Source organism: Primulina eburnea, chromosome 18, assembly GCF_022965805.1.
Source record: "Primulina eburnea isolate SZY01 chromosome 18, ASM2296580v1, whole genome shotgun sequence".
Classification (NCBI taxonomy): Eukaryota; Viridiplantae; Streptophyta; class Magnoliopsida; order Lamiales; family Gesneriaceae; genus Primulina; species Primulina eburnea.
In genome coordinates this window covers 703393-729670 of record NC_133118.1, presented here as the reverse complement: position 1 = coordinate 729670, position 26278 = coordinate 703393, and the positions used below count along the sequence as shown (strand labels likewise).

The window sequence follows — 26278 nt, the reverse complement described above, 5'->3', positions numbered from 1 at the left end:
CACTTGAGGATATGATGCGAGCTTGTGTTATGGATTTCGGACCCGCTTGGCAGGATCATTTGGCTTTGATTGAGTTCGCGTACAACAACAGCTATCATCGTAGTATTGGTATGGCACCATTTGAGGCGTTGTATGGGCGACGTTGTCGTACTCCATTATTCTGGGACGAAGTTGGGGAACGACATGTTGAGGGACCGGAGTTAGTCCAGCAGGCTATTTATAAGGTTGCAATAATCAAGAAACGGATTAAGATTGCTCAGGATCGACAGGCTAGTTATGCGAACACCAAGCGGCGACCTCTTTATTTTCAGCCAGGTGAGAAAGTGTTTCTCCGAGTTTCGCCTTTTCACAGGATCTTGAGATTTGGTCTCAAGGGTAAGCTGTCTCCGAGATTTATTGGTCCATTTGAAATATTGGAAAGCGTGGGGGATTTGGCTTACAGACTTGCATTACCGCCGTACCTATCAAGTATTCATGATGTGTTCCACGTATCTTTGTTGAGACGATACGTAGCAGATGAGTCTCACATCTTGCATCCCTCTGAAGTTCAACTAGATTCGGATTTGTCTTACGTGGAACGACCAGTGCGGATTCTCGATCGCAAAGACAAGGTGTTGCGGAATAAGATAATTCCTCTTGTTTTAGTTCAGTGGCAGCGCAGAGGCACTGAAGAAGCCACTTGGGAGTTAGAGGGTCGTATGCGTTCAGAGCATCCAGAGCTCTTTTGAGTTGTGCTTTGTATATGTTTGTGTTTTCAGTTGTAATCGAAAAATCAGTTGTGTTCAACAACAATTGAGATGTAATAACGATGTTGTTATTTCGTTTTGTTCATCCTCTAAGCCTGATTTCGAGGACGAAATCTTTTAAGGGGGGGAGAATGTAGTAGCCCGAATTCCAAATTGGGTAATTAACGGATTAATGGTGATTAAGAAGGTTTAATGTGTAATTTTGACCGTGGTCATGATCGGACGGACCGAAGATGGTTCGGTAGCACCGAAGAGTTCGGACGATCCGAAGTGAGTTCGGTGGATCCGATCATGAGGTGTCAAGAGTCGATCGACACGTCGGTTTACATGCAAGTTCGGATGATCCGAAGTGTAAGTTCGGTGGATCCGATCATGAGGTGTCAAGAGCCGATGGACACGTGGGAGTTCGGACGTTCCGAAGTGGGTTCGGTGGATCCGAACATAGCCTATAAATAGTGCTCGAAATTCCACATTTTGGATGGCAAGTTCTTGAAGTTGTGTCTCATAGTTGAGAGGTTTGGAAGGTTTCTAGGGTTAGTTGTTGGTCGAGCGATAGCCAAGAGCTGCCAGGATTGGTAGTGTAGCGACGCCTGAGTTACGAGGCAATCGACATCAAAGGGCTGTCGACGGACGCAGGTAAACCCTAAACCTTTGGTAGTACTGGTTTTGCTAGTCGAGCATGGTAGTATTGTTCATTGGGTATGCTTTTGATGCGTAGGCTTGTTCTAGACCTGATTAGCGGTGTTGCATAAGGCTAGGCTTGCTGTGATAGAGGTACGAAAGTACTATCCGAGATATCCTGGTCGAGTATACATTCTTATATGTGTTGCATGATTATGTGGTGCATTGATATATGTCATTTGATGCATGCTATTATGTCACGCTTTATGATGCATGTTGCATTTCATGTTGAGCCGTATCTCCTTCGAGATAGCCTTTATTGTTGAGCTGTATCTCTTTCGAGATAAGCTATATCTTGTGGGGCCGCTCAGCCCTGTCTTGTCTTGTGGACGCATGGACACCGAGAGTACACAGTGGCCGACGGGTCCGGAGGGCTTCGGTGATCCGGGATATTTTAGGTCCACGTCTGTTCTTGTAGTGGATGCAGTGACCCAGAGGAGTACCGCGCGGCACTATCCACTTGGCGCCTCTAGACTGAGCATTTTGAGATCCTTTGTTACTCCTGTTTCTTGACTACCCTGGTATCATATCATAGCATGTGCATTTCATATAGGCTTGTATACTCATGCTTTTGTACTGGGCGTTCTTATCGCTCACGTCCTCGGTTTTGTTTATCTTGGACACCCCATTCCCACGGGGCAGGCCTCAGGTTGGATGGCTCAGGAAGAGCAGGAGGAGGACAGTGAGTAGCTGGTTGGTTTAGTTTTCAGTACTATTCTATTCGATATGGTTGTACCGAATATATTTTGAGTTGTTCTGATTTCGATTGGGTTGTATAACTACTGTCGTTGGCCATATTTCCGCTGTTATCTCTGATTATTATTAATTAAGTTAATTGCATGCTTAGTTCTTCATTAGTAGGTGATTCTGGAACGGGTCACTACATCTGATATCACAGAATAATCAATCTCATACAATACAGTATTACTTGCCTGGTATTCTGATCGACACTCTGTTCTGACTATCGATATTGAGTTCAAAACATTCTAATCAGCGTTTTGAACTGCTAACGTTTCAAAATCAGCTCTGGTTCAGACGGTACAATATAATCTTCATTGTCTACAATCCGTCTCAACCACGTGTTCAGAATAACATCAATATTCATTCAGATTCAAAACATGCTAAATTCATAAATCGTAACTGTCTGTCACTGATTTCAACCTCAGCTGACTAATCACGATTTAACTCTGTTAAAATCAACAAATATATCATCTTCAGATACAACACATCCTGAATGCAATCTGTCTCAATCAGGATTTAAAATTTCAACAATTTCCAATATCAGTTCAAGGCTAAAATCAGTCTCTCTGATTGGAATCAGATCTGAAGTCTCATCTGGGGAAAACATCAATAACTTTCTTATCATTGGTAAATCAACCAACGATAGACTCAGCTTCAGTAAATCAACTGAATACATAAGGAGTTTTCTGCTCTTTTCTGTAATAATCGAGTCATAGCTAGTATGAATATCAAAGGAATTCTCAGTCTAGAATTCTTATCGTACAATATTCATCTCTTGATCATCTCAGGTCTGATTCTTACCATTTTCTGGAATTAATCTATGGTAGCTTCGTACTTGATCAGCATATCAATATCAGTAATGCAGTTCCAAAATCATAGAACACCAGTACAACACAAGCTACTACACGATCTAACTCGATCTCATTCTCATCCTACTGTAGTATACAAGATCTAACAGAAATCGCTGATACAAGATCCTTTCCCAAGGGAACAGAAACAAATACTACAGTAAATAGGGACTCAACAAATAATGCATACATCAATGCAAGTCTTTCAGAAATAATAGTATATGAAGCACCGGTATCCCTCAATACACATGCAGGAAAATCAAACAAATCAGTTACCTGCAACATCATCATCTGGTGCTTCCTGAGCCTGCTCCTCCGTCAAAGCAAATACTCTGGCCTGCTGTCTAGGAGGCTGGCCAACTGTCTGGCTTCCTCCTGGCCTCTGCTGTGACTGAGGTGGTGCTGGCTGAAATGAATGAACAGTGGCTGATCGTCTACTCCACTGTGCCGCTGGTCCAGATAGTTCAGCTCCCTGGGATCTTTGAGAACCCCTCTGTGGACATACTCTGGCAAAATGTCCTTGTTGTTTGCAGAAGTGGCAACTACCAAGTACTCCTTGGCATTGCTCAGTGGAATGTCTCCCTCCACAATTTTCGCAGTAAACACCGGTATAACTCTGCTGAGAACCACTGGAGCTAGAAGAACTTCCGCCAGACTTCTTAAATTGCTTTCCTCTAGCCCTCAGAAAATCTTTCCTTCCACCACTGCTACTGCCACTCTCGAATCGGGGAGGTGGTTGCGGTGGTCTCGACATTGGAGGAACAAATTCAGCTCCTCTCTGCCTTATCAGGCCCGCTTCAGCGCCCTTTGCTCTATTCATGGCATCAGCAAAGTTATTCGGTCGCCCTGTGTTCACCAATGTAAAAATATCGGGGTTTAGGCCATTGATGAACTGATCGGCAACGGCTTCGTCATTTTCAGACACATGTGGAGCAAACTTCAACAAGGTAGAGAACTTGGTCACGTATTCTTCAATGTTCAGCTGACCCTGTCTCAAATTGGCAAATTCCGCCCCCTTGTCTTTTCTGTACGATATTGGGAAAAATCTCTGATAAAACTCAGTTTTAAATACATCCCAAGTAATAATCGTACATCGTTGCTCCAAGGCCCTCTTCATTGTAACCCACCAGCTTTGTGCAACATCAAGCAACTGGTGCCCAATCAATTTAATCCGGCGCTCATCACTGTACTCCAGTGAATCAAACAGCAACTCAATGCTACCTAACCAACTCTCACACTCGACTGATGTCTCAGTACCTTTCAGAGTGGGTGGTTTGAATGACTGAAACCTCTTCAGCAAGGTTTCCATTGGAGTCGGTGTTACATCCATTGGAGGATTTGATGTACTACCCTGTTCTGGTACTCTTCTCGGAGGCATATCTGAATATCACAAGGATTAGTAACTCAATCCAACAAACCTGTTTCAATTCAGTCCTTCCTCCGATCATCTTACTGCTGATCGAGAATCAATTCAGATTCGTTCCCAATAATACATATTACAAAATCAAATCAGATAAATCAAGTAACATGTATTATATAAAGCAGTACGACATGCTAGCATTCAAAAGCAGGAAGGAAAACCTCAATCTACCCCGCTCACTAGCCTCTTCTATCTCAATCTAAAGAACTCTAGGTTCTAGACCAATAGCTCTGATACCACCTGTTGTGGGGACCCGGACGCTAATCAAGTTCTTAATCATCATTGGGACTAATTAATCAATTCTAAAATAGGGTCTAAAATTTTTTTTTTTAATACGAAGCGGAACGTAGTGACATAAAACATATATACATCTCAGTATAGAAGTACAAGTCCTGTACCACATACATTTAATCAACTAAGGTTTAACAACTAATATCAAGTGTCCAACCCTATGTTGCTTCGAAGCCCGGATCTCCACGCTATCTAATCTTCTCTCATCCTCTTCTTGACCCTGATCCAGCCCCACCTGTTGTCATGCACACATACAAAACAAGACAACAGCCGGATAACTCCGGTGAGATATAACTATCCCAGTATAAACAATGTATACATGCAATCATATAAAAGCATATACGAAAGCATATAAGAAAGATTCATAACATGTATCAAATCAGAAACATAAATCAATATCAACATTCAATAATCATGAATGGTATAAACAATGTAAATCAACATGTCATATCAGACTCAACTCAACCGACGCGTCGTCTCAGAATCGACTCAACTGACGCGTCGTCTCAGACTCGACTCAACTCTATCCTAGGGATCCCGATGTCTGGATATAGGTAATTATATCGAATTTCAGTCGATAGGAATGAATCAATCCCTAAACGGCATCGATATAATTCATATATCAGTGTCTGGGGGAATTAGCCGCAGAATTGACGACTCAGTCAATAACCCGACGAATCAGCCGGTAATTAGGCGAATCAGCCAATAACCAGACAACTCAGCCTGTAATTAAGCGAATCAGCTTAAGTTTAGACGAATCAGTCAATCACCAGACGAATCAGCCGGTGACTAGGCGAATCAGCCTATGACTCAACGATTCAGTAATCCATACATGCAGTCAGTATCTAAGCAAATCAATCAATGACTAGCGAATCAGCAGTCATTACATGCAGTGGCTATAAATCAATAGACAACAATCATAAGTCTCATCAATTGCAAATGTCAATGCAATAAATGAAAGTATGTGATTTAGGGAGACTCGAGTCAAACCTCACTCGAGTTGTGCAATCCCAACTCAACATTAATTTATACCTTTCTTTCTGATACCCTGGTTGTGTCGAAGTCTCGAACCCCAAGCCTGTCAATACTCAATCTGACAATAACAATATCGAGGGTACGGTAAATACACCACTCAATCAATACTGGATATAATCAGAATTTAATCAAATTCTGTTTCACAACAAAACGTTATATTTTCAATATATCCAGCACTACCATATCAGTCAGATATCAATCCCAACACCTCATACTCGATAATACCTCAATCTTGATATCAATTCTCAATCAACTCAACTCTAAAAATCATAACAATTCCATAATCAGTCCGTTTATTAATCTGACTTCGATTCTATGATGTCTACTATGTCAAGAACAACATATATGAGTTACATTCAATTCTGACAATAACATAATTTCAAAGCATGTCAAAACGTAGTAAAACTTACGTCCAGTTGTAGCCTACGTCGATAGGAACTCGGTACCGAAGTCGGATTTAAAATCTGACGGACGGATTGAAATATAGAGGCGTAAGGATTTTTAACAAACTCCCTCGATCCTTTTTCTGATTTCTGAATCAATCTGTTGCTTGTATATACATATATATATCACAAGCTGCATGTTGGAACAACGTGTCTCTTTTTCTTGCATTTTAGCCGGCGCTCGGGCGGTAATAATATACCGCTCGGGCGCGGCCCTTTCTGCCCAACATTTCCGATTTACTCCTTTGGCGCTCGGGCGGTCAAAAACTACCGCCCGGGCGCCAACTCTTCTGCCCGCAACCATTATTTGATGAACACTGGCGCTCGGGCGGTCAAAACCTACCGCTCGGGCGCCAGACTTTCTGTCCCCAAATTATATAATTCATGTGCTTGGCCCGTTTTGGTCTCGTAATAGCCTTTTAACAATCACATTAAATTAGTATTCCATACTTGTCTCGATTAAAAATCTATAATCGCAATTTAACATGATATAAAATCTTGGTCATTACAGATATTATTACAAGTTCCATATAATTACGTCTGAGAAGGTAATTTAAGTAATTTTTTTAATATTTTGTTTGTATTATTTATATTATATTAATGTCATTATAATTTTGTTTGTATTATTTATATTATATTAATATAATTATAATTTTGTTCACTAATATTATATGATTAAGTATAATTAGTTAAATACTATATTTTTAATATTAATCGAGATATTAAAAAATAGTAGGAATATTAAAATAATAATAAATATGATTTTGTGATTTTTGAAAATATTTCAAGTTTAGTATTTTTAATATAATTAATTTAATATAAGAATGAGTTAATATTATTGTACTTAATATTAATGAAATTATAAAGTATTTTGTTACTTTTTAAAAAAAATTATAAAAATTTATATATGAAATAATGTTTAGTTACTCTATAACTTTGGTCACTATAATATAATTTATATAATATTATAAATATGTTTATGTTAATGCAAATTAAAATAAGAAATTAATAATTCTAATTAACATATTTTTATCCAACTATATATTTTGAAATGACTTACTTAAAAGTTTAATATAAGTAGATTAATTTTTATTGTCAAATCAATTTGTGTGGTTATATACAAAACAATTTTAAAAAATATGTAATAAAATTTCACCGAGTATTTGGTGAATTCATCAGTCCTTCGGCATTTTAAAAAATATGTAATAAAATTTCACCGAGTATTTGGTGAATTCATCAGTCCTTCGGCTCAAGTTTCCGGCATTCTTCTTGCGCAGCTCTTTTTTTCCCTTCATCCCGTGGTATTTTTTGTTAGTTATAAAGAATTTGTGATTCTCCTCCCTTTATAAATTGCGTTGATCGTGAGATTATCGAAATTCCTATTTGATTTGATAGTTTTCTGTCGAATATCAGAATTTTAGAGAATTGCACCGAGTCTCAGTAATTCAGAATTTGATTTGGGAGAATTTTGTTGAGTATCAGAATTTGGGAGAATTGATTTAGTAATATCAAGTGTGTTGACTTATTTGACATGATTTAGTAATTATATTTATGTTTTTTCATTACTATAACTTTATCCGTAAATTTATTAATAAAAGACTAATACACTGCATTCCACATTTAAAAAAAAATCAATAATAAATTGATACAAATGTTGCAGCAACAACTTCAAATTAAAATTAAAAAAAAAATAGAAAAACATACAACAATACGACGTAAGTAATTGTGCATCTCGAAATAAATAGTTAATGATGATGGTAACGATGCCCCCAGTGCCACACGGTGGTCTTCTAATTACTCTACGTCCACGACCTAACATCTCTTCAGCATCTCCATGCGTACGTGTTTGGGCTGCAGATGTACTGGTATCGGTAATGTTCCCACCAACCTCATACTCTTCTGTCTCAGAATATTGTTGAAATGGTATGAGCGACGTGTTAAATGTAGGGCGACTCCCATTCATACCCGGTCGAAAGCCACTTTGTAAGGTGAAATGTGTGTGTCTCCCGACGCCATCTCTCAACTATGACTGTAAGCAAATGATTATCATAGTTTTTAATAGGACCACACAGAATGACACCATAGAAACCCATGCGTGCTAGACATAGGCGTACACGGAGGTGAATCCCAGCATTATGCAATCTCCAAAGACATTTGTCAGACCGGCGTGGAGGAATTAGTGCATTCAGGTTTCCAGCATTGATATTATTTGATATGAGTTTACCCCGCAAATACAACACATTATCCGTATTTTTAGCCATCTTGCAAACAAAAAATCATTATATAACAAATATTATAATTTTATCAACAAAATATAACTAATTAAATTTACTAAAGTAAAATTTAAAGTAATTTTATTTAAGATTTCATCTTTCATATCAACTTACTTTAGCAACATAAATATAAAATAATGGGCGAGATTGGACACGGATTCTTTGAATATGTGCCCTACTTCCTTTTTCTTTTCTTTTTTTTTAAAAAAAAGTTAGAATCCGGACAAATAAGTCACGAATTGCAATAGTCTTATAAACCTTTTCCTTTCACACTATTTTAATGAATTATTTTTAAAATAATAATATTTTTTAAAAAAACCCAGGTCTGTTCAGCCCGCACTGTATGTATTATTATCCTCTTGTTGGTAGATATATTATCATTAAGGAAGAAGGGATGTTGTTTGATTAATTTAAATTTTTCTTTAATATCCTAAAGTTTAAAATAATTATAAATTCAACATATTTAATAATATTTAAATATAATTTTAAATTTGACTAATATTATAAATAATATAATTATTATTGATCATATTTTAATTATTATATTATTTTTAATCGAAATATTATAATTGTTATTAAATATTATTTAATATTCAAATTTGTATTACTATTTTAATGATCACAATAAATGCATATTTATGTTATTATCAAATTTTAATTATTTTCTATAATATAAGTTGTTATCGAAAATTAAAATCAATGAAACTTTAATAATTAATATAATATTTAAATTTTATTTATAATTTTTTAAATAAATTAATTCTAGAAATTTTATTTATTTACTCAATCATTTTAAGAATGTATTACTAATTAATATATGAAGAGGACATTTTAGTAATCATAATATAATTAACAAAAATAATCAAGCAAGTTAAAATCATGTTAAACATCGTATAATTTATCATAATGTGTTATTTATCCTTACTTTTTATTTTATAATCACTCTTATTATATATCATTTACTTATTTTATCACACGAACCAAACGATGACTAATATGATAACTCAAATGCTAAGATTCGAATATTATCATCACGAAGATAATTATTAATCCCTCCCGTATTACATTACCACTCTCTGGGTTGGCCACGAATGGAATAAATTTTAATTTATTGTCATTATGTCTTTCCAAATCTTTTATCCGAGAAGATAAGCTTGACAACGAGATTAGTGCGACTGTGGGGTTCTTAATATTTATTTTCGGATATATGTATTTCATAAAAAAAATAATTTTTTTATTATTTTAAAATAAAAAAGTATAAAATTTTGAAATTGAAATGATAGTAAAAAAAATAAATAAATAATATTATTATAGTATATTAAAATCTTGCAGCTAGTTTGATAACATGGAAAATGATTCAATTTAGTTACTATATAGTGCTCTTGTATTAAATATAACTAGCAAATCGTGATACATGAAAGAGGTAGTTCTCTTGTGAAATGGTTTCATGATTCTTTATTTGTGAGACAGTTGAACCCTATCGATATTCATAATAAAAAATAAAACTCTTGGCATAAAAGTAATAATTTTTCATGGATGATCCAAATAAGATATTTGTCTCACAAAATACGACTCATGAGATCGTTTCACACAAGTTTGAAAAAAAATGAAGTTTTTATTTTTAAATTTTTTAAAATTGAACTGGCAGAAGAGTTTTTTCCCCTCATCAATCCAACTTTGAGCATTCAGGCTAAATAAGCCTTCTGAATGTCATGCAAATTTCTAACTACATCATTCATCTGCATTCTATCTTTAGGCGATTCCTTGGAACATGCTACTCCAATTTCAAGAATACAAGTCATACAATTCTTGATTTTACTATCCGTCTGTTCTCGTGGAATGATTTGATCTGTCTCCTGGCTTTGCAAAGCATGGCTAACTAAATCGTGTAGGTTCGAATGGCCACCAAACACTGCATCGTCTGTTGGTCTGATGTTCGTGATCATCTCCAATAGAAAAATCCCGCAACTGTATATATCCCCTTGTATTGAGATGTCATTTGTCATGCCATACTCTGCAAATGTACTTTATAGTTAGATTTTAAAATAGGACTTTTGATTCATGTTTCTTCAATGTATATGAAGAATCTCTTACCAGGGGGAATATAACCAATGGTACCCTTGATCGCCGCTGAGTTGGTGCTTGTTTCATTCGGCGGACATATCTTGGATATCACTTTGGCCAAGCCAAAGTCCCCGACGTGGGCAGTCAAGTGTTCATCCAATAGAATGTTACTTGGCTTCAAATCACCATGAACGACGACAGAATCAGTGCCATTGTGTAAGTATTCGACTGCTGATGCAACGTCGATGGCAATATTCAATCTCTGAGCTGGGCTAAGATTTTTACTGCTTCCAATTTCATTTTTTGCATGATCATTATGCAACCATTTGTCCAAACTCCCGTAAGCCATAAATTCATAAACCAATGCCTTAAAGTTGTTCCCCTGGGAGTCTATGCTTTCACATACACTCAGTATTTTCAAAAGGTTTCTATGTCTGATCCCTCTTATTGCATTGCATTCTGAGGTGAAGCTTTTGGAAGCTCCTTTGATTTCAAGATTGAGAACCTTCACTGCTACAGACATTTGTTTGTCTTCAAGAATCCCTTCGTAAACAGATCCAAATCTTCCAGAACCGAGCAAATTAGCTTCGGAGAATCCATCTGTCGCTTTCACAAGATCTTCAAAGGATAACCTTAAGAAGGACTCAGGAAGTGATGGCACTGAATACTGAGCCTCCTGTGATATTCGTCTTCTAAAGACGAATATCCAGATGCATACCGAGAGCGTGAGGCATATGGCCCCAGCACCCAACACAGAGATCAAGATTTTCCAGAGATTTGAGAAATGTTTCTTCTTGAAATTTGTAGATGGGCAAGGAGGAAGCTTTAACGAAGCAATCCTTCCACATAAGTTGTCGTTTCCTTCAAGTGAAATCGCACTTCCATTCTGAAACACTCCTTGTGTTGGCACTTCTCCTTGCAGCCTATTGAAGGACAGATTCAAACTTATCAGATTCAACTCATTAGCTAGAAAACTTGGGATAGAACCTGATAAGTTATTCTGTGAAAGATCCAATTCTTGCAGTCCCTTCAAAGAACTAAGCCCAGTAGGTATCTCTCCTTCAAGAGAATTTCTTTCCAGGTGGAGGCGTTGTAGCATGATGCAGCTGCTGAAAGTTCTTGGTATTGGTCCTGATAATCTATTGTGAGACAAGTCCAAGTCCTTGAGATTTATGAGAGAGCCAACTTCCAGAGGAATAGGACCCGTAAAACCATTGTGCGACATGTTAAAGAAAATCGAAATGGAAGAAAGGCTAATAACATCTCGAGGTATTGAGCCGTTGAGATTGTTGGAAGAAAGGTCTAAGCTTAGCAAGTTTTTCCAATTACTCAGACTTTGAGGTATCTCTCCATACAAGAAGTTCTCCTTGAAGGATACTCGGTTCAACAATGTCATGTTACCAAGAGAAGATGGTATCTCATTTGTCAATCTATTTGCTCCCACGTCGATCTCTTGCAACTTGCTTAGTTTCCCAATGCCCCAAGGAATACCACCTTCAAGGACATTGTTTCGAAAATCAAGTACAGTAAGTCCGATAAGGTTTTCAATACCAGCAGGAATTGTTCCCTGTATTTGATTTTCTCCTATATACAGCTGGCTAAGCTGCCTTGAAAGATTGGCAATGGAGTCTGGCAATGAACCGCTCAAAAGATTAAAAGAGACATCTAATGATTCAAGGTTAGTACAGTTTGTCAAAGATGATATAAAGCTAATATCTCCCTCCAAACCATTAAACTGGATGAGAAGTTCTTCAAGGGCCGAAAGCCGGTGGAAATCATTTGGCATTTTCCCAGTAAATTTATTAAAAAACAAGTATATACTTTCAAGAAAGGAAGCATTTGAGATCGAAACAGGAACTAGACCATCAAAATAATTGCCTCCCAAGTCAAAAACCCGCAATTTCGGAAGTGTGGATCCAATATCTGGAGGGATAATTCCTTGAAGTCCATTCAAACCCATTGAGAAAACTGTTATATTCGATATATTGTATAGACCATACGGAATTTCACCAGTCAGATTGTTGTTACTTAAATTGATAAATCTCAGCCGACGGAGTTGAACAAGTGACTCCGGAATTTCTCGTTCCAACCCACAGTTTGACAGAGACAGTCTCGTTAAACTTGTTAGGTTCCCTATAAATGATGGAATAGTACCCGAGAGATTGTTTGTTGTCAGGCCTAAAGCTTCAAGTTTGAACAAAGAACCTAGCTCCGGATTATGATTCCTGTGAGTTCATTATCTATCAAATTGAGGTAATAAAGATTTGAGCACTGGGAGAGGTTTCTTGGTATCTCTCCACTGAAAGAATTGTTGCTAAACTCGACGATCTCAAGACGCCTCATACGACCAAAATCTTCCGGGATTTCACCATAAAAGCTGTTGTTCTGCAGAATGAACGCTCTAAGAAAAGAAAGATTACCTAAATGGGGTGGAAGGGATCCCACAAGGCCACGGGACATCAAGTTAACAGATACGACTCGGCCTCGATGCCTTTGACTGCACAGAATCCCTTCCCATTCACAAAAGTGTGCAGTTTCATTCCATGACTTTAGAGCCCCCGATGGATCATCATCAACCGCGTTCTTGAACGCCAGCAGAGCTGCAAAATCCGTTTCATTGCTCAAGCAAGTCGCAGGAGTGGCAGCAAAGTACAAGTAGAAGAAGATGCAGAAGAACATCGGAAACATGTGATTAATGTTATTGGTAGAAGTTATTGGTGGAATTCAAGAAGCCATTGTTTTTGGTTTTCTCGTACTAAGTTGACAAATAACGTAGTGTATACAAGTTTACGTCCTTCTTTTCTCGTTAAAGTTAGAGAGATGGACGTATCTTTCAATCAATCACTCATTTGAATGTAAACACACACGACCCACCAACTCGACACGATTCAGTCCGAAAAAAATAAGGTTTGGTTTGGGGTTTTCGAGTTCGGGTCAACCCGGGTTGACCCAAAAATTTAATTTTTTAAAAAAATATATAATTAATAAATACTGGCTATATTTTTATATATTTTATGTCTGAAAAAATATTTATTGTATATTTATATCATAAATTTTCATAATTTAATATTTGTTTTGAATATTTTTTATTTTTTAAATAATTGTTTATTTGATTTAATAAATATACTTTATTTTTCTACGATTAGACTTTCAAATTTAAATCATATATATGAAAGAGCTTTTGTTATTATATGTTTAAATTAAAATATTTTTTTTTGAATTTTATTTGATTTTCTTAAAAAAAATTCATAATCGGGTTATACATGTTGATCGGGTTGATTCAGGTTCAGGTTCGGGTTGAGAGTTTTCGGGTTAGCTCAGGTTCGGGTTGAACAATTTTTAAATAGTACTATTGCTCAACCCGACTCATCCGAATTGATACCCCTATCTGTCATCGTTGTATTCTTCTGTGACCACCAAGATGTGTGAATGTGTTGACTCTTGAAAGATCTTGGTGGTTACATAAGAGTATGAATGATACAAGTAATACGTGTTTCCCACACCGTTGCCGGGAAGCTCCGCCCATGTGTGAATCTGTTGACTGATCTCGAAGATCTTGGTTGTTACAGAAGAGTATGAACACTACAACTTTGACTTGCTCTTCATTAGTTTAATTAAGTGACGTATTTGTTTTCTATTTCTTCCCCGAGGATCTTCTCCTAGTGGATAAATAACAGTAAAATAACTTTTCTTATCCACAGACGATTTTTCTGTTTTCGATTTTGATCTATTAAGTTTTCGAATTTTAATTTAGATGTGCTGATTTTGATTTTTCTTTATTTTTTCTTTCAGTCTTATTTCATGTGCTGAAGTGACATCGAAAAAGATTGATGCAACAACATAAAATACTGAAATAGTATTGAAAAATTGATGAGTTGGTGCTAGGATTAAAAAAAAAAAAAGTTTAATAGGGGTGAATCAACGTGTTAAACAAGTATAACATATTTTGCAAATCAAATTGGTTTAGCAGCTTGAAATAATTTTTCGATCAAATTAAGTGACTCAAGCTACTAAAAAGTATAAAATTACAAAAAAAAACCTCAATACACAAAGTGAATAAAATACATAAAGAATTGTGTCGGATAAGTAAGTGACTGCAAATAAATAGAGTCTATAGTTTATTTATGGAAGTTTGAAAACAAAGCTTATATGTCTCTTATTCTACGTCTAAAAAGATTTATAAGATTTTATTAGTACGACTCTTGTACAAAACCCACTTTAGATGAATTCAATAATCTTCTAAGCTAAAACTCCTAGCAACTACACAACAATCTCAATCTATTAATAATAAGTTTTCTGACAGTTACAATCTTTTTACTACAATTCAGCTCAGATAAACAAAAAATAAGGTAGAAAATAATCAAATGCACAAAGTGATCCTTAATCGATCTAATAGACTTTAAGCGTGTGTAGACCAGCTTGAAGATAGAATTTTGAGAGATGCTGATAAGAATTCAAAAATGTTCGTAAGTGCATAGAATCAGAGTTTCGGTTATTTTTAAAATTTCTGATGCATTATCTTTTTATTGATAATGGCTTCAACATTATAAAAATGATTGGTACTCACAGATCTATTACATGCCCGAAAATATTATAAGTAATGTCACGTGTCTTTGTCGTCTTTTCAAATATAATACATGGCAAATAAAATCCATTGGACACTAGCTAGATACAGTGTAAGGCCCGAGATTTTAATTACTGTAATCCGAGATTAATCTGAAATGATTTATGGATTAATCAAGGTAATTATAGACGGAAAAGATTAGACCGGAAAAGACGAGAAAAGACGCGAAGTATGTGCGAGGGAGGTGCCACTCGCGCACATGCGCGACCTAGTGCGCACACATGCGCGAATTGGGCAGAAGACCCCGCGCACGCGCATCTGCACGAGGTGTCCAGTAGCCTAGGATAATTTTCAGAGGACCACGCGCGCATATGCGCGAGTTGCCAAGGAGATGTTCAGTTGAACATCTGGACAGAACTTTCGGCGCATATGCGCGACGCTTGGGCGTGCATATGCGCACGACATGCAGAACAAGGACAAGCCATTTGGCCTTAATTGTGCGACGTGTGTGTGTGTGTGTGTGTGTGTGTGTGTGTGTGTGTGTGTGTGTGTGTGTGTGTGTGTGTGTGTGTGTGTGTATATATATATATATATATATATATATATGTATGTATATATATATATGTATGTATACACGATTCCTTCCTTCGGAAATAAGAAAGAGAAAGGAAAAAGGAAACCGAGGGAAGATTTGGAGATTGTGAACGATCCGCCTGTCTGATTTTGAATCCGACTTCGGTATCGTGTTTCTAGCAACGACAGCTACAACTGGACGTAAGTTTTGTTACGTTTTGACATGCTTTAAAATTATGATATTGTCAGAACTGAATATGAATCATATATGGTGTTCCTGCTATAGTAGACATCGTATAATTGAAATCAGATCGAAGAACAGACTGTATATGTAATTGTTATGATTTTCTGAAGTAATATGACTGAGATTGTATAGATTTGGTATCACGATCTGTTATTATTGAAGACTATGATTAGTACTGATATCGATTATGAGTTGTGGTATTATATCTGTGATGTTCAGATTGAAGGGGTTATTCAGATTGTATTGTTATGCCGTCGAAACTTCAGGTGATTGATATTGGTCAGATTCAGTATTGATTTAGATTGTATTGTGGTACTGTACGTCGATTGACATTGATCAGAGTGTATTTTGATTTGAATATTGATCAGAACAAGTCATGTATTGAGTTATATATTGATATTTTTTCTGTTCGGTATTGTTATTACCAGATTGGGAATGGACAGAGTTGGATTCGGGACTTCGTTTTCGTCAGAGCGAGAAAATAAAGGTATAAATAAATGTTGATTCGGGATTGCACAACTCGAGTTAGGTTTGACTTGAGTTTCCCAAAATCACATACTTTATTTTATTGCAATGATATATGCAGATTATCAGATTGATATGTTTAGTCTATTGAATGATAGCAGAGCCAGAGTTTGAGTCTAGGGTAGATCAGCCTAGCTAGGGCAGAACCGTCGAGTCTTTGTCAGAACCGCGAAGACTCTAGACTTACGGTGTATCAATGAGCTTAGATGTAGATCGACTTCTATTGTAGACATTCGATACAGCATGCCAAAGTCTAAATTAGATCGGGATCCCTATGTTAGAAATAAGTTGAGATAAGATCACAAGTCATTGACTTAAATATAGATTCGTATTGATTCATGTAGTCAGATTGAATACATGTTTTAATGATTGTTTATGCTTTTATATATGTTTTATATGATTGCATTAATACATTGTTTATATTGGAATATTTATATCTCACCGGAGTTATCCGGCTGTTGTCGTGTTTGTATGTGTGCATAGCAACAGGTGGGACAGGTTCAGGGTCACAGATGTGAAGAAAGATCGAGATTAGAGTGGAGACTACGGACTTGGACTAGAGATAGGGTTTAAACACTTGATAGTTAGTTGTTGAACCTGAGATGTGAATGATTGTATGTTGTATCAGATTTATACTTTTATATTGATATGTATAGGAGTTTGATTCCAATATGTTCCGCATTTTAAATAAAAAAATTTAGACCCTGTTTATTGTAATTAAATAAATTAGTCCCAATTACGATTAAGAAGATGATTAGCGTCCGGGTCCCCACATACAGTAACCAACATATCTATTATTCTGTGACGAAGAGTGAATATGATTTATCCTTACTGATCGAATTCGAATTGAACTCTGAGAAAATTGTTTATTGTGCGCGAAGAATGTTTTCAATCCATCCGATTATCACCTCAATTGGGATTTCCTTACTTAAGTGATCCGACTCAATTTATCCTTGACAAGTTGAATTGGTATCAAATCTATTCTTTAAGCTCATCAGTCTAATACTGATTCAGTTCAGTTCACTTAAACGATTCTTAACTAATTAACATTATTTATTAGATCAGTTTAGTTAATTGTCCATCAGTCCAGTACTCTGTATCAGATTGATTTCGTGGTATATGAGTTTAATCTTATCGGCTCAGATTAGTTTGTAATCATAAAATCTAACTTCAATTTTTTATGTTGATAATTTCTTCCTGTTTAGTGATGATCAAACTAAGTAAAATAACAAGTACTGAAACAAGACTTTTGTAGATAATCACATAATAAAACATCAAAATATTAACGGTTTATCTTCTGAAAGACTGGTGGGAAAACTGACTAGGTTTATAACCACCACTAATACAAATTGTTAGGATTAGATGTTTATTACCAGCCACAAGATAGCTTTGGTAAAGCAATCGCTCGGTCTAACAATCGGTATCAGAGCCAATGTCACATATTTGATTCCCATTAACTGCAAGAAATTCAATTATTGTGACAGATATTTTAGATGCGATAATTATCCTTGTTGGTTGCGATGCATTAACTATTGTATAATACACAATTTGAGTCGTATCGTTATCATCAGCGATAACTTTTGATAAATGCAATCGCTCGTTCATGTAGGTGACATAAAAATGCTAACGTGTTCGATGTCGCGTTATCAATTGGATCAAAATGACCGAAAATTAAAATGAACGGATACAAACTAACTTTGAAAACTTAATTGATTAGAACCTAAAAATATTTGACGCATGAGACAATTTTTGTGATAAAATGTATAGAAAAAAAAAAGTCAACTATAAATTTGCTAATGAGTGAAAAATTCGGGGAAAAAATAATAATAAAAAACTCAGAGACGCTAGTGGGTGACCTTCCAAATTCATCATTGACTTTTTAATTTTTTAAAAAATGTATTAATATAATGTTTAATCAAATTACATTTACCAACCTGGCACAATGTAAAAATTAAAGATTTCAGTTTCACATTCATCTCATTTGCAAGGGTTTTACACATATTTTTATAATAATAATAATAATAATAATAATAATAATAATAATAATAATAATAATAAATAAAGAGTTTAGAATATCATTAATTTCACATTAAGTTATGTGTTTCTTTTTTTTTTTTTGGATTTTCACCTAATCTTTCAAATAAAAAGTTGTTGTTTTTTTAATTTTTTGACAAATATAACTTTAAATTGTTTATCAAATTTAAATTATTTTCTTAATTTTGTGACTAATTGTAATTTAAGCCCTTAATAATAATAAAAAATATATGCATATACTATAAAATTTATGCATATTTGTACAAAACTAAATTTAGACATGTTTTCTTATGTTGTACATATAATTTTTCTAAAAAAAATTAAGATAAAACCAACTTAGTTGTTTTAAATTATACTTAATCATTCAAATTGACCGATTGATAATAGCAATTAGTTATTTAAATTGGGACACGGAGAGTGTGTATATACTATAATTAAAATTTTGTAAAATGAATCAACTTGATCCCTTATATTATATTAGTATGTATGATCTCACGTATCTATATTTGTGAAACGAGTTGATTTGATTTATAACCGAAGTGAAAATAAATTTTTTTTTATATAAAAGTAATATTTTTTCATAGATCAGATAGACAAGAGATCTCTAACATAAATTTGATATTTAAAATGAACTCATAAAAATTTGTGTGCTGTAAAAATCGATCAAATTTATCGTTTGGTTGTAATAATGTAACTTTTTTTTTAAAAAAAAAAACAACTAATGTCATGGTACAATAATTATATATGATAAATAATCTAAATCTGATGCTTAAACTGACATACGTTTAAGAATATTAGGGTCATATTAATTATATTTGACAAAAATTTGTATGAGACGGTCTCACGGATCGTATTTTGTTAGAGGAATATCTTCTTTGGGTTATCAATGAAAAAGTATTATTTTCCATGCTAAGATTATTTATTTTATTGTGAATATCGTTAGAATTGATCTGTGATAAAGATTCGTGAGATTGTATCACAAGAGACCTATTCTTTATATTTTTGATAAAATCGACTTCGATATAATTAATTTTTTTTAGAGAGAAAAATAGTAAATGAAATAAATGGTGAGAATGGAACCTGTGTGGGAAGTGGTTGGCAAAGGAACGAATCGAAACGGGTTTCCCCTCACCAAAAGCAGACCCCCCACTGGCCTACCCTTTCCAACCCTCACACATTACGATTCATTTGTTTATGGCTTCCACCGAAGACCCCGCCGCCGACCCCGCCGCCGCGGCCCACATCTTCAACGAGGACGAGGACCTCCTCGACGACGACGATGACGACAGCTCCGATCGCGACGAGGACGACTCGGCCTCATCAGCCGCCGCCGCCGTCGATCTCCCTCCTACGACATTCTCCGCGGCAGCTCTGGTCACCGTCGCGGTTCCCGGCGTCCCAGATCCGCATCTCAAGCAACAGCTAGCGGATACAGTCGTTGCTAAGAAACCGGCGCAGCTCGACGACTCTCGCAAGCTCTTCCAACGGCTCTGGACCGACGGTGACGAAATCGAGCTCTTGCAGGGATTTCTCGACTATACAACCCAGCGAGGCGGGCCTCACAGCTCCTTTAACCACCACCACCATGACACCACCGCTTTTTATGATCAGATCAGGGACAAATTTCAGCTCGATTTCAATAAGAATCAGCTTGTTGAGAAGCTGCGCAGGCTCAAGAAGAAGTATCGCAATGTTGTCAACAAATTTGGCTCCGGAAAAGACTACGCCTTTAAGAGCCCTCATGATCACGCTACCTTCGAAATCTCTTCCAAAATCTGGGGCACCTCTGTGCTCAATGGCTCCACCTCCGCCATTCTTGCCATCTCTGCCCCTGCCCCTCTTTCCATGTATGAGGATGAAGACGACCCTGGCTACCCCAATTTTGCTTATTGTCAAAGCCCTAACCCTAATGGTATTGATGTAAATAGCAAAACCCCTCGGCCTAGGAAGAGAAACCGAACTGGAGCCGTGAAACTTGAGGACAAACAGCAGCCTGTTTTCAACAGTAATACTAGTTATAACCAGCCATCTGCAGCACCCACGCCAATCGCCTCCACTCCGGTGGCAGCCGCAGGGACGACACAATCTGTTTCAAGTGTGATAGAGGAGACTGTGAAGAGCTGTTTGTCACCCATACTCAAGGAGTTATTGGGAAATTCAACGAGTTCCAATGTAAATCCTAATGGACCTTTCTGTGTACATGGGTTTGCATCGACACTAAGCCCGATGCCTTTGGGTTTTGCTGGTGCTATGAACGGAGCCAAAATGGCTGACGAAAAGTGGCGAAAGCAGCAGATATTGGAATTGGAGGTTTTCTCCAAGCGGTTGGAGTTGATGCAGGATCAGATCAAAGAGCAATTACTGGAACTTAGGACCATGGGGAAGTGATCAATAGCTTTATCTGGCAGTATGTTTATTTTCTTTTTCCCATTTCCCTTAACCCATTTAAGCTTATATGTAGAATGGCTGGATGCTTGTTGATAAATGTGAAACTGTTTGTGATTGTTCTGTCCTTGATGGCTTGCTTGTCTCTGGATACTTGCATAGGGATAGTTTGACATGTATATTGGAATCCATTTGACAGAAATAAGTAGTAGATTTTGATGACTCGTGTTTTATACATGGATTCTCAAATACGGTATGTGTGTCTCTCCGTCATTATCCCACCTCTTTCACTCTACATATAGGAGCATGTTTTTGTTTTTGATCTTGCAGCTTTCAGAGCATCTTCTCTTGCTCTAGTTCTGTAAGAAACTTCGTCGTTGTGATTTAATGATAGAACGTTATCAAGCTGTTAGTCGATTGAAATATTAGTTGATGATGCTCAGTGATATACATGATCATGTTATATTCTTAACCGAACATCTGAATTTGAGTATCAATGTTAGATGGTGGATTAATGAGAGTGGCTCCTTGGACACTAAAGGTTCCTGAGCTAGAGATGTCTTACTTAAGTAAAGCTCTTATTGGTCTATGCAGCTCATTTGGACTCAATTTCTACGTCTCGATGCTGCACTGTCAGCATGTATTTCCCATAGCAAAGTAATTAGGATGCAAACACAATACTACCATAATTTCATGGCAAGGCAATATTTGATTTTATTTAAGGTGTGAAACTTAATTGCTGGAGTTTTGTGTGTTAAATGTCGGTGCAAAAGTTTGCTGTCAAGGTTCCAGATAGAAAATTAAAACCCAGACAAGCAGGAACAGAGTGAAACGTCTGTAAGCAAGATCAGACACATGTAAGTAATGGAGAACTTTTCCCAATTTCATAAACCAAGCCAGTTGCTACATCGTTTTGGTAGTTTTGCGTGTTTCTTCCCTCGCCAATCCAAAGTCGTTCAAGATCCCCACTATATGGTTTATATTTCTTCACAAGTCATGCCATTTATATTTCTTCACAAGTCATGCCATTTGGCTAGTTTGAATTTACAAGACATGGTTGGTGTTCTAAATGGCGGTCGAGACGGCTGTCTAGGCGGTAGGTGGCCCTCGACCGCACCGCCTATGCATGAGGCAGGTGTTTTAGGCGACCCAAGCTATACGACGTTGGGGAGGCGAGTCGAGACGGCGAGCAGACGGGCGAGACGAGGCATTCAAGATTTTCAAGTTGTAGTCAACAATTTTAAAATCTAGTCAAAGTCAATTAATTTTAAATATCATCCTAGCACACCTCACTTTTTTTATTTTATTTTTGGTTTTTTTATATATATAAAACAATAATAATTTTATTCACGGTTGAAAATGAATGGAAGAAGTTGCCCCAAACAATATCCTACTTGCCTGCATCAGGAGGATTTAAGTTGGTATGGAATTTATATCCATATATCTTTCAAATATATAATTGGGAAACGTGTAAAAGACTATCAAAAACGAAAAGTTCCAACCTTTTCCACATCCAAGTGACAACAAATTAAAGTAAATTATTTTTTAGCATAAATTAAGACCAAGAAAACAAGTTCTCATGGAGTGGATCCAGCAGGACGGGGGTGGGGGGCGGGGGTTAGATTTTAAAATTCGAAAAAAAAATATTTTATGCAAAAGTATTATAAAAATGTTAATTTTTTTCATTTACAAATGGATTAAAAATCTTTATTTAGCCGGGAAAAAAATTAAATATTAACATAACTAAATCTTTATTCAAGTATTTGACAAAAACTTGTGTGAGATGGTCTCACGGTCGTATTTTGTGAGACATATCTTTTATTTTGGTTATCAATGAAAAAACATTACTTTTTATAATAAAAATATTACTTTTTAAAATAAAATATTACTTTTTATTGTGAATATTGATAGGATTGATCCGTCTCACAGATAAAGATTCGTGAGATCGTCTCACAAAATATCTACTCCAAGTATTTATATAATGCAAGCATGATTCGCTTTCCATTATGACAATCTATGGTACGACATGAATTTGATGATTTGGTAATTGCTGAACACCGAAATCAATGGAGGCATTTTGTTCTTATTTATGTCAAGTGGTTAGCCATATTTGGCTATGTCAACTCTGCGAGATAAATACAAGAGACGTTTTTTTCAAATATTTTTTTTATTACTTTAATTTTGCTTAATTCCATGCATAGACACGTAAACAAATGCATGTACAATTAAAGATTTGAATTTTAAATCATAATGTTATCTATATATATTTAAATAATCATATTTATATCATATTTTAATTTTTAAATGATCCAGCTTGGGAGAAAAAAAGAGTTTTTCATTGGATTAACAAACATAGTATTGTACAAAATATTTAGTAAGAAATAATCAGAAGCTATCCTGATCTTGAAGAATTCAAAATATCTTAATTTAAAAGAGTCTAAAATACAAATAAAGATAAATTACTATCTTATCTATTTATATATAATAATCCAATACCTATTAGAGTGGATCTCATGTGAGACCGTCTCACCGATCATAATCGGTGAGATGGGTCAACCATACCCATATTCATAATAAAAAGTAATACTCTTAGCATAAAAAGTAATACTTTTTCATGGGTGACCCAAATAAGAGATCCGCCTCACAAATACGACCCGTGAGACCGTCTCACAAAAGTTTTTGCCTACCTATTATTCAATACTCACCTTCAAGTTGAGGAGTAGGTCTCATATGAGACCGTCCCACGGATCATAATCTGTGAGACGGGTCAACACTACTCATATTCACAATAAAAAGTAATACTCGTAGCATAAAAAATAATACTTTTTCATGGATTACCCAAATAAGATATTCGTCTCATAAATACGACTCGTGAGACCATCTCACACGAGTTTTTGCTCAAGTTGAGTCATAAAAATGGATAATGCGAAGCTTGGAATTCAAATCTTCATAAATGGGGCATGTGAGTATTTTAATAAGTATATCTACAACTTGCAATTGGGTAGGAGTGTAGCTGAGTTCTATCATTTCTTTCAATCTTCTTACTTATGAAATGTCTATCAACCTTCACGTGCTTTGTTATCATGATGGATTGGATTTTTCGAGATGCTAATGGCAGCTTGATTATCTCACAGAAACTTCTATACGATGACCATCTTCCACCTTTAATTCATCAAGAAGTCTCTTGAGTTATATTTCTTCACAAATTCCATTAGACAATGCTCGAAACGCTGCTTCAGCACTGCTACGAGCTATTGCAGGTTGCTTCTTGCTCCGCCATTTCACCAAGTTCCTTAATACAAATGTGCAGTATCCTAATGTGGAACGTCTCTCTATAGGAGATCCAGCCCAATCATCATGACTATACATTTTGATTTATCGGATAGATGATTTCCTAAAGAGTAGTCCTTTGTCAGGGTTCCCTTTAGATATCTCAACACCCGATATGCAGCATCCAAGTGTTCTTCAGTTGGGATATTCATGAATTGACTGATAACATTAACCACTAATACAATATTCGGTCATGTATGTGCTAGGTATATAAGTTTTCCTACTAGTGTATGATATCTCCACTTATCAACTGGAGGACTGTCTTTTTTCATACCTATCTTGATGTTTGGACTTTGGATCCAATGGAGTATCTACAGGCTTGCACCATAAAATACCAGTTTCTTTCAATAAGTCAAGAACATATTTTATCGTGAAATTGAAATACTCAAAGATGAACTTGCCACTTTCACTCCCAAAAAAATTGATCAATGTCTTTCATTTCAAATTCTTTCGAGAGAATGAGTTTCACACGGGCTATTTCGTATATATTATTACTTGTAAGCACAATGTCATCCACATACACTATAATGGTTGCAATCTTAACTTCTTTAGAGTGTTTTACAAATAACGTGTGATCAAATTAACATTGTGTAGCAATGTTTCTTCAACATATTGATAAATCGATGGAATCAGGCTCTAGGTGATTGTTTGAGCCCATGGAGTGACTTTCTCAATCTGCACACCTTATTAGTCGTACATGTTGATTTAAAGACATAAATGTTCATGTCCACTTCTTTTTCAAGGTCACCATTGAGAAATGCATTCTTAACACCAATTTGATACAAAAAGTCGGTCAAGGTTGGCTCCAATGGACAATAGAACTTGAACAATATTGAGTCCAACAATAAGAGCAAAAGTTTATTTGTAGTCAATACCATAAGGTTGCATCTTTTAGCCACAAGTCTTGCCTTGAACAGTTCTATACTTACGTCGGACTTATGTTTAATTGTGAAGATCTATATATTTGCACCCAGCGGGTTTCTTTCCACCGGGAAGATCAGAGACGTGACACATATTATTCTTCTCTAGTGCTCTGATTTCATCATAAACAGCAGCCTTCCAGTTTGGATGACTCTTTCCACCGGGAAGATCAGAGACGTGACATGTATTATTCTTCTCTAGTGCTCTGATTTCATCATAAACAGCAGCCTTCCAGTTTGGATGACTGAGAGCCTCATCAATGTCCCTTGAACCCGAATCTACTTTATAGTGAAAAAAAAGCACGATATACAGGAGAAAAGCGTTTAAGTTAGACAAAATACCTATAGATGCATTGTACATGTTCGGACGTCCTTCCTCACGACAATTGGTCTATCATCAGATTCAATGTACTCACACAAGGGTATCTGGATCAGACACACCTTGTGGTGTTTTCTAAATTTTGTCAGCAGAGAGCAATCAATGAAAAAGTTGATTTTGTACAGGCCGTACATTATTTTGATGATGTATCTAAAATAGTTTAAAATACAAATAAAGATAAATTATTTATAATAATCCAATATCTATTACTCAACACAAAACATCATTTATCATCTCATTGCACGAGCTAAAATATGTCTAATTTTGAAGGCGTGCTAAAATGTTTGTTTCAAGGATGATGATAAAGATGAACGTAGAAATGTGCAATTTTTTTTTGTCGGCAATACGTATTTGCTTTCTACGGTCCTGTGTATGCATGCATATAAAGATTCACATTTATTTGTCCATCAATCCTCTAAACTCCCGAAGTATTCAACATGCTGCAAACTCGGTTCATACAAGTGGCCAGCATTATGCTCTTCAAGACTTTCAAAACTTTCACATGTCACTTGTAACCAGATTGAAACCACCATAGCAAAATAATTGCCATCAAGAAATCCACTCAGATATTCATTAATTAAGTAAAACCAACCACAGAATGTAGTCGAGTTCCGTTGCTGTTTCTGTAGAACCACGGACAATGGTGTCATCCGTTCTGAACACATATATCACCAGAAATAAGCAGCTTGAACATTGCCTCAGCTACACTCTTTTGGACAATACTTTACAGAAACAGTGGCTGATTTCCGAGCTTCAAGATTGGTTCATTTTGTTCAAGCTAG

The 26278-nt window shown here is 36.0% G+C and overlaps 2 protein-coding genes across 2 annotated transcripts; one reads left to right on the top strand and one right to left on the bottom strand.

Annotated features, from left to right (window-relative positions):
* Positions 1 to 10069: 10069 nt before the first annotated feature.
* Positions 10070 to 13364, bottom strand: LOC140819424 (receptor kinase-like protein Xa21). The gene is given in 3 exon segments (XM_073179512.1): positions 10070 to 10492; positions 10573 to 12756; positions 12759 to 13364. Coding segments are annotated over 3 exon segments (2985 nt in total). The 5' UTR covers positions 13231 to 13364; the 3' UTR covers positions 10070 to 10163.
* A 6188-nt stretch (positions 13365 to 19552) lies between these two features.
* On the top strand, positions 19553 to 21089 carry LOC140819425 (probable transcription factor At3g04930). The gene has a single exon (XM_073179513.1). The coding sequence runs from the start codon at positions 19677 to 19679 to the stop codon at positions 20868 to 20870; it is 1194 nt and encodes a 397-aa protein (XP_073035614.1). The 5' UTR covers positions 19553 to 19676; the 3' UTR covers positions 20871 to 21089.
* The last annotated feature ends 5189 nt before the right edge of the window (positions 21090 to 26278 follow it).

What these genes read in the sequence shown, in the direction of transcription:
- LOC140819425 (XM_073179513.1), top strand. Translation starts at nt 19,677, where the DNA reads ATGGCTTCCACCGAAGACCCCGCCGCCGACCCCGCCGCCGCGGCCCAC.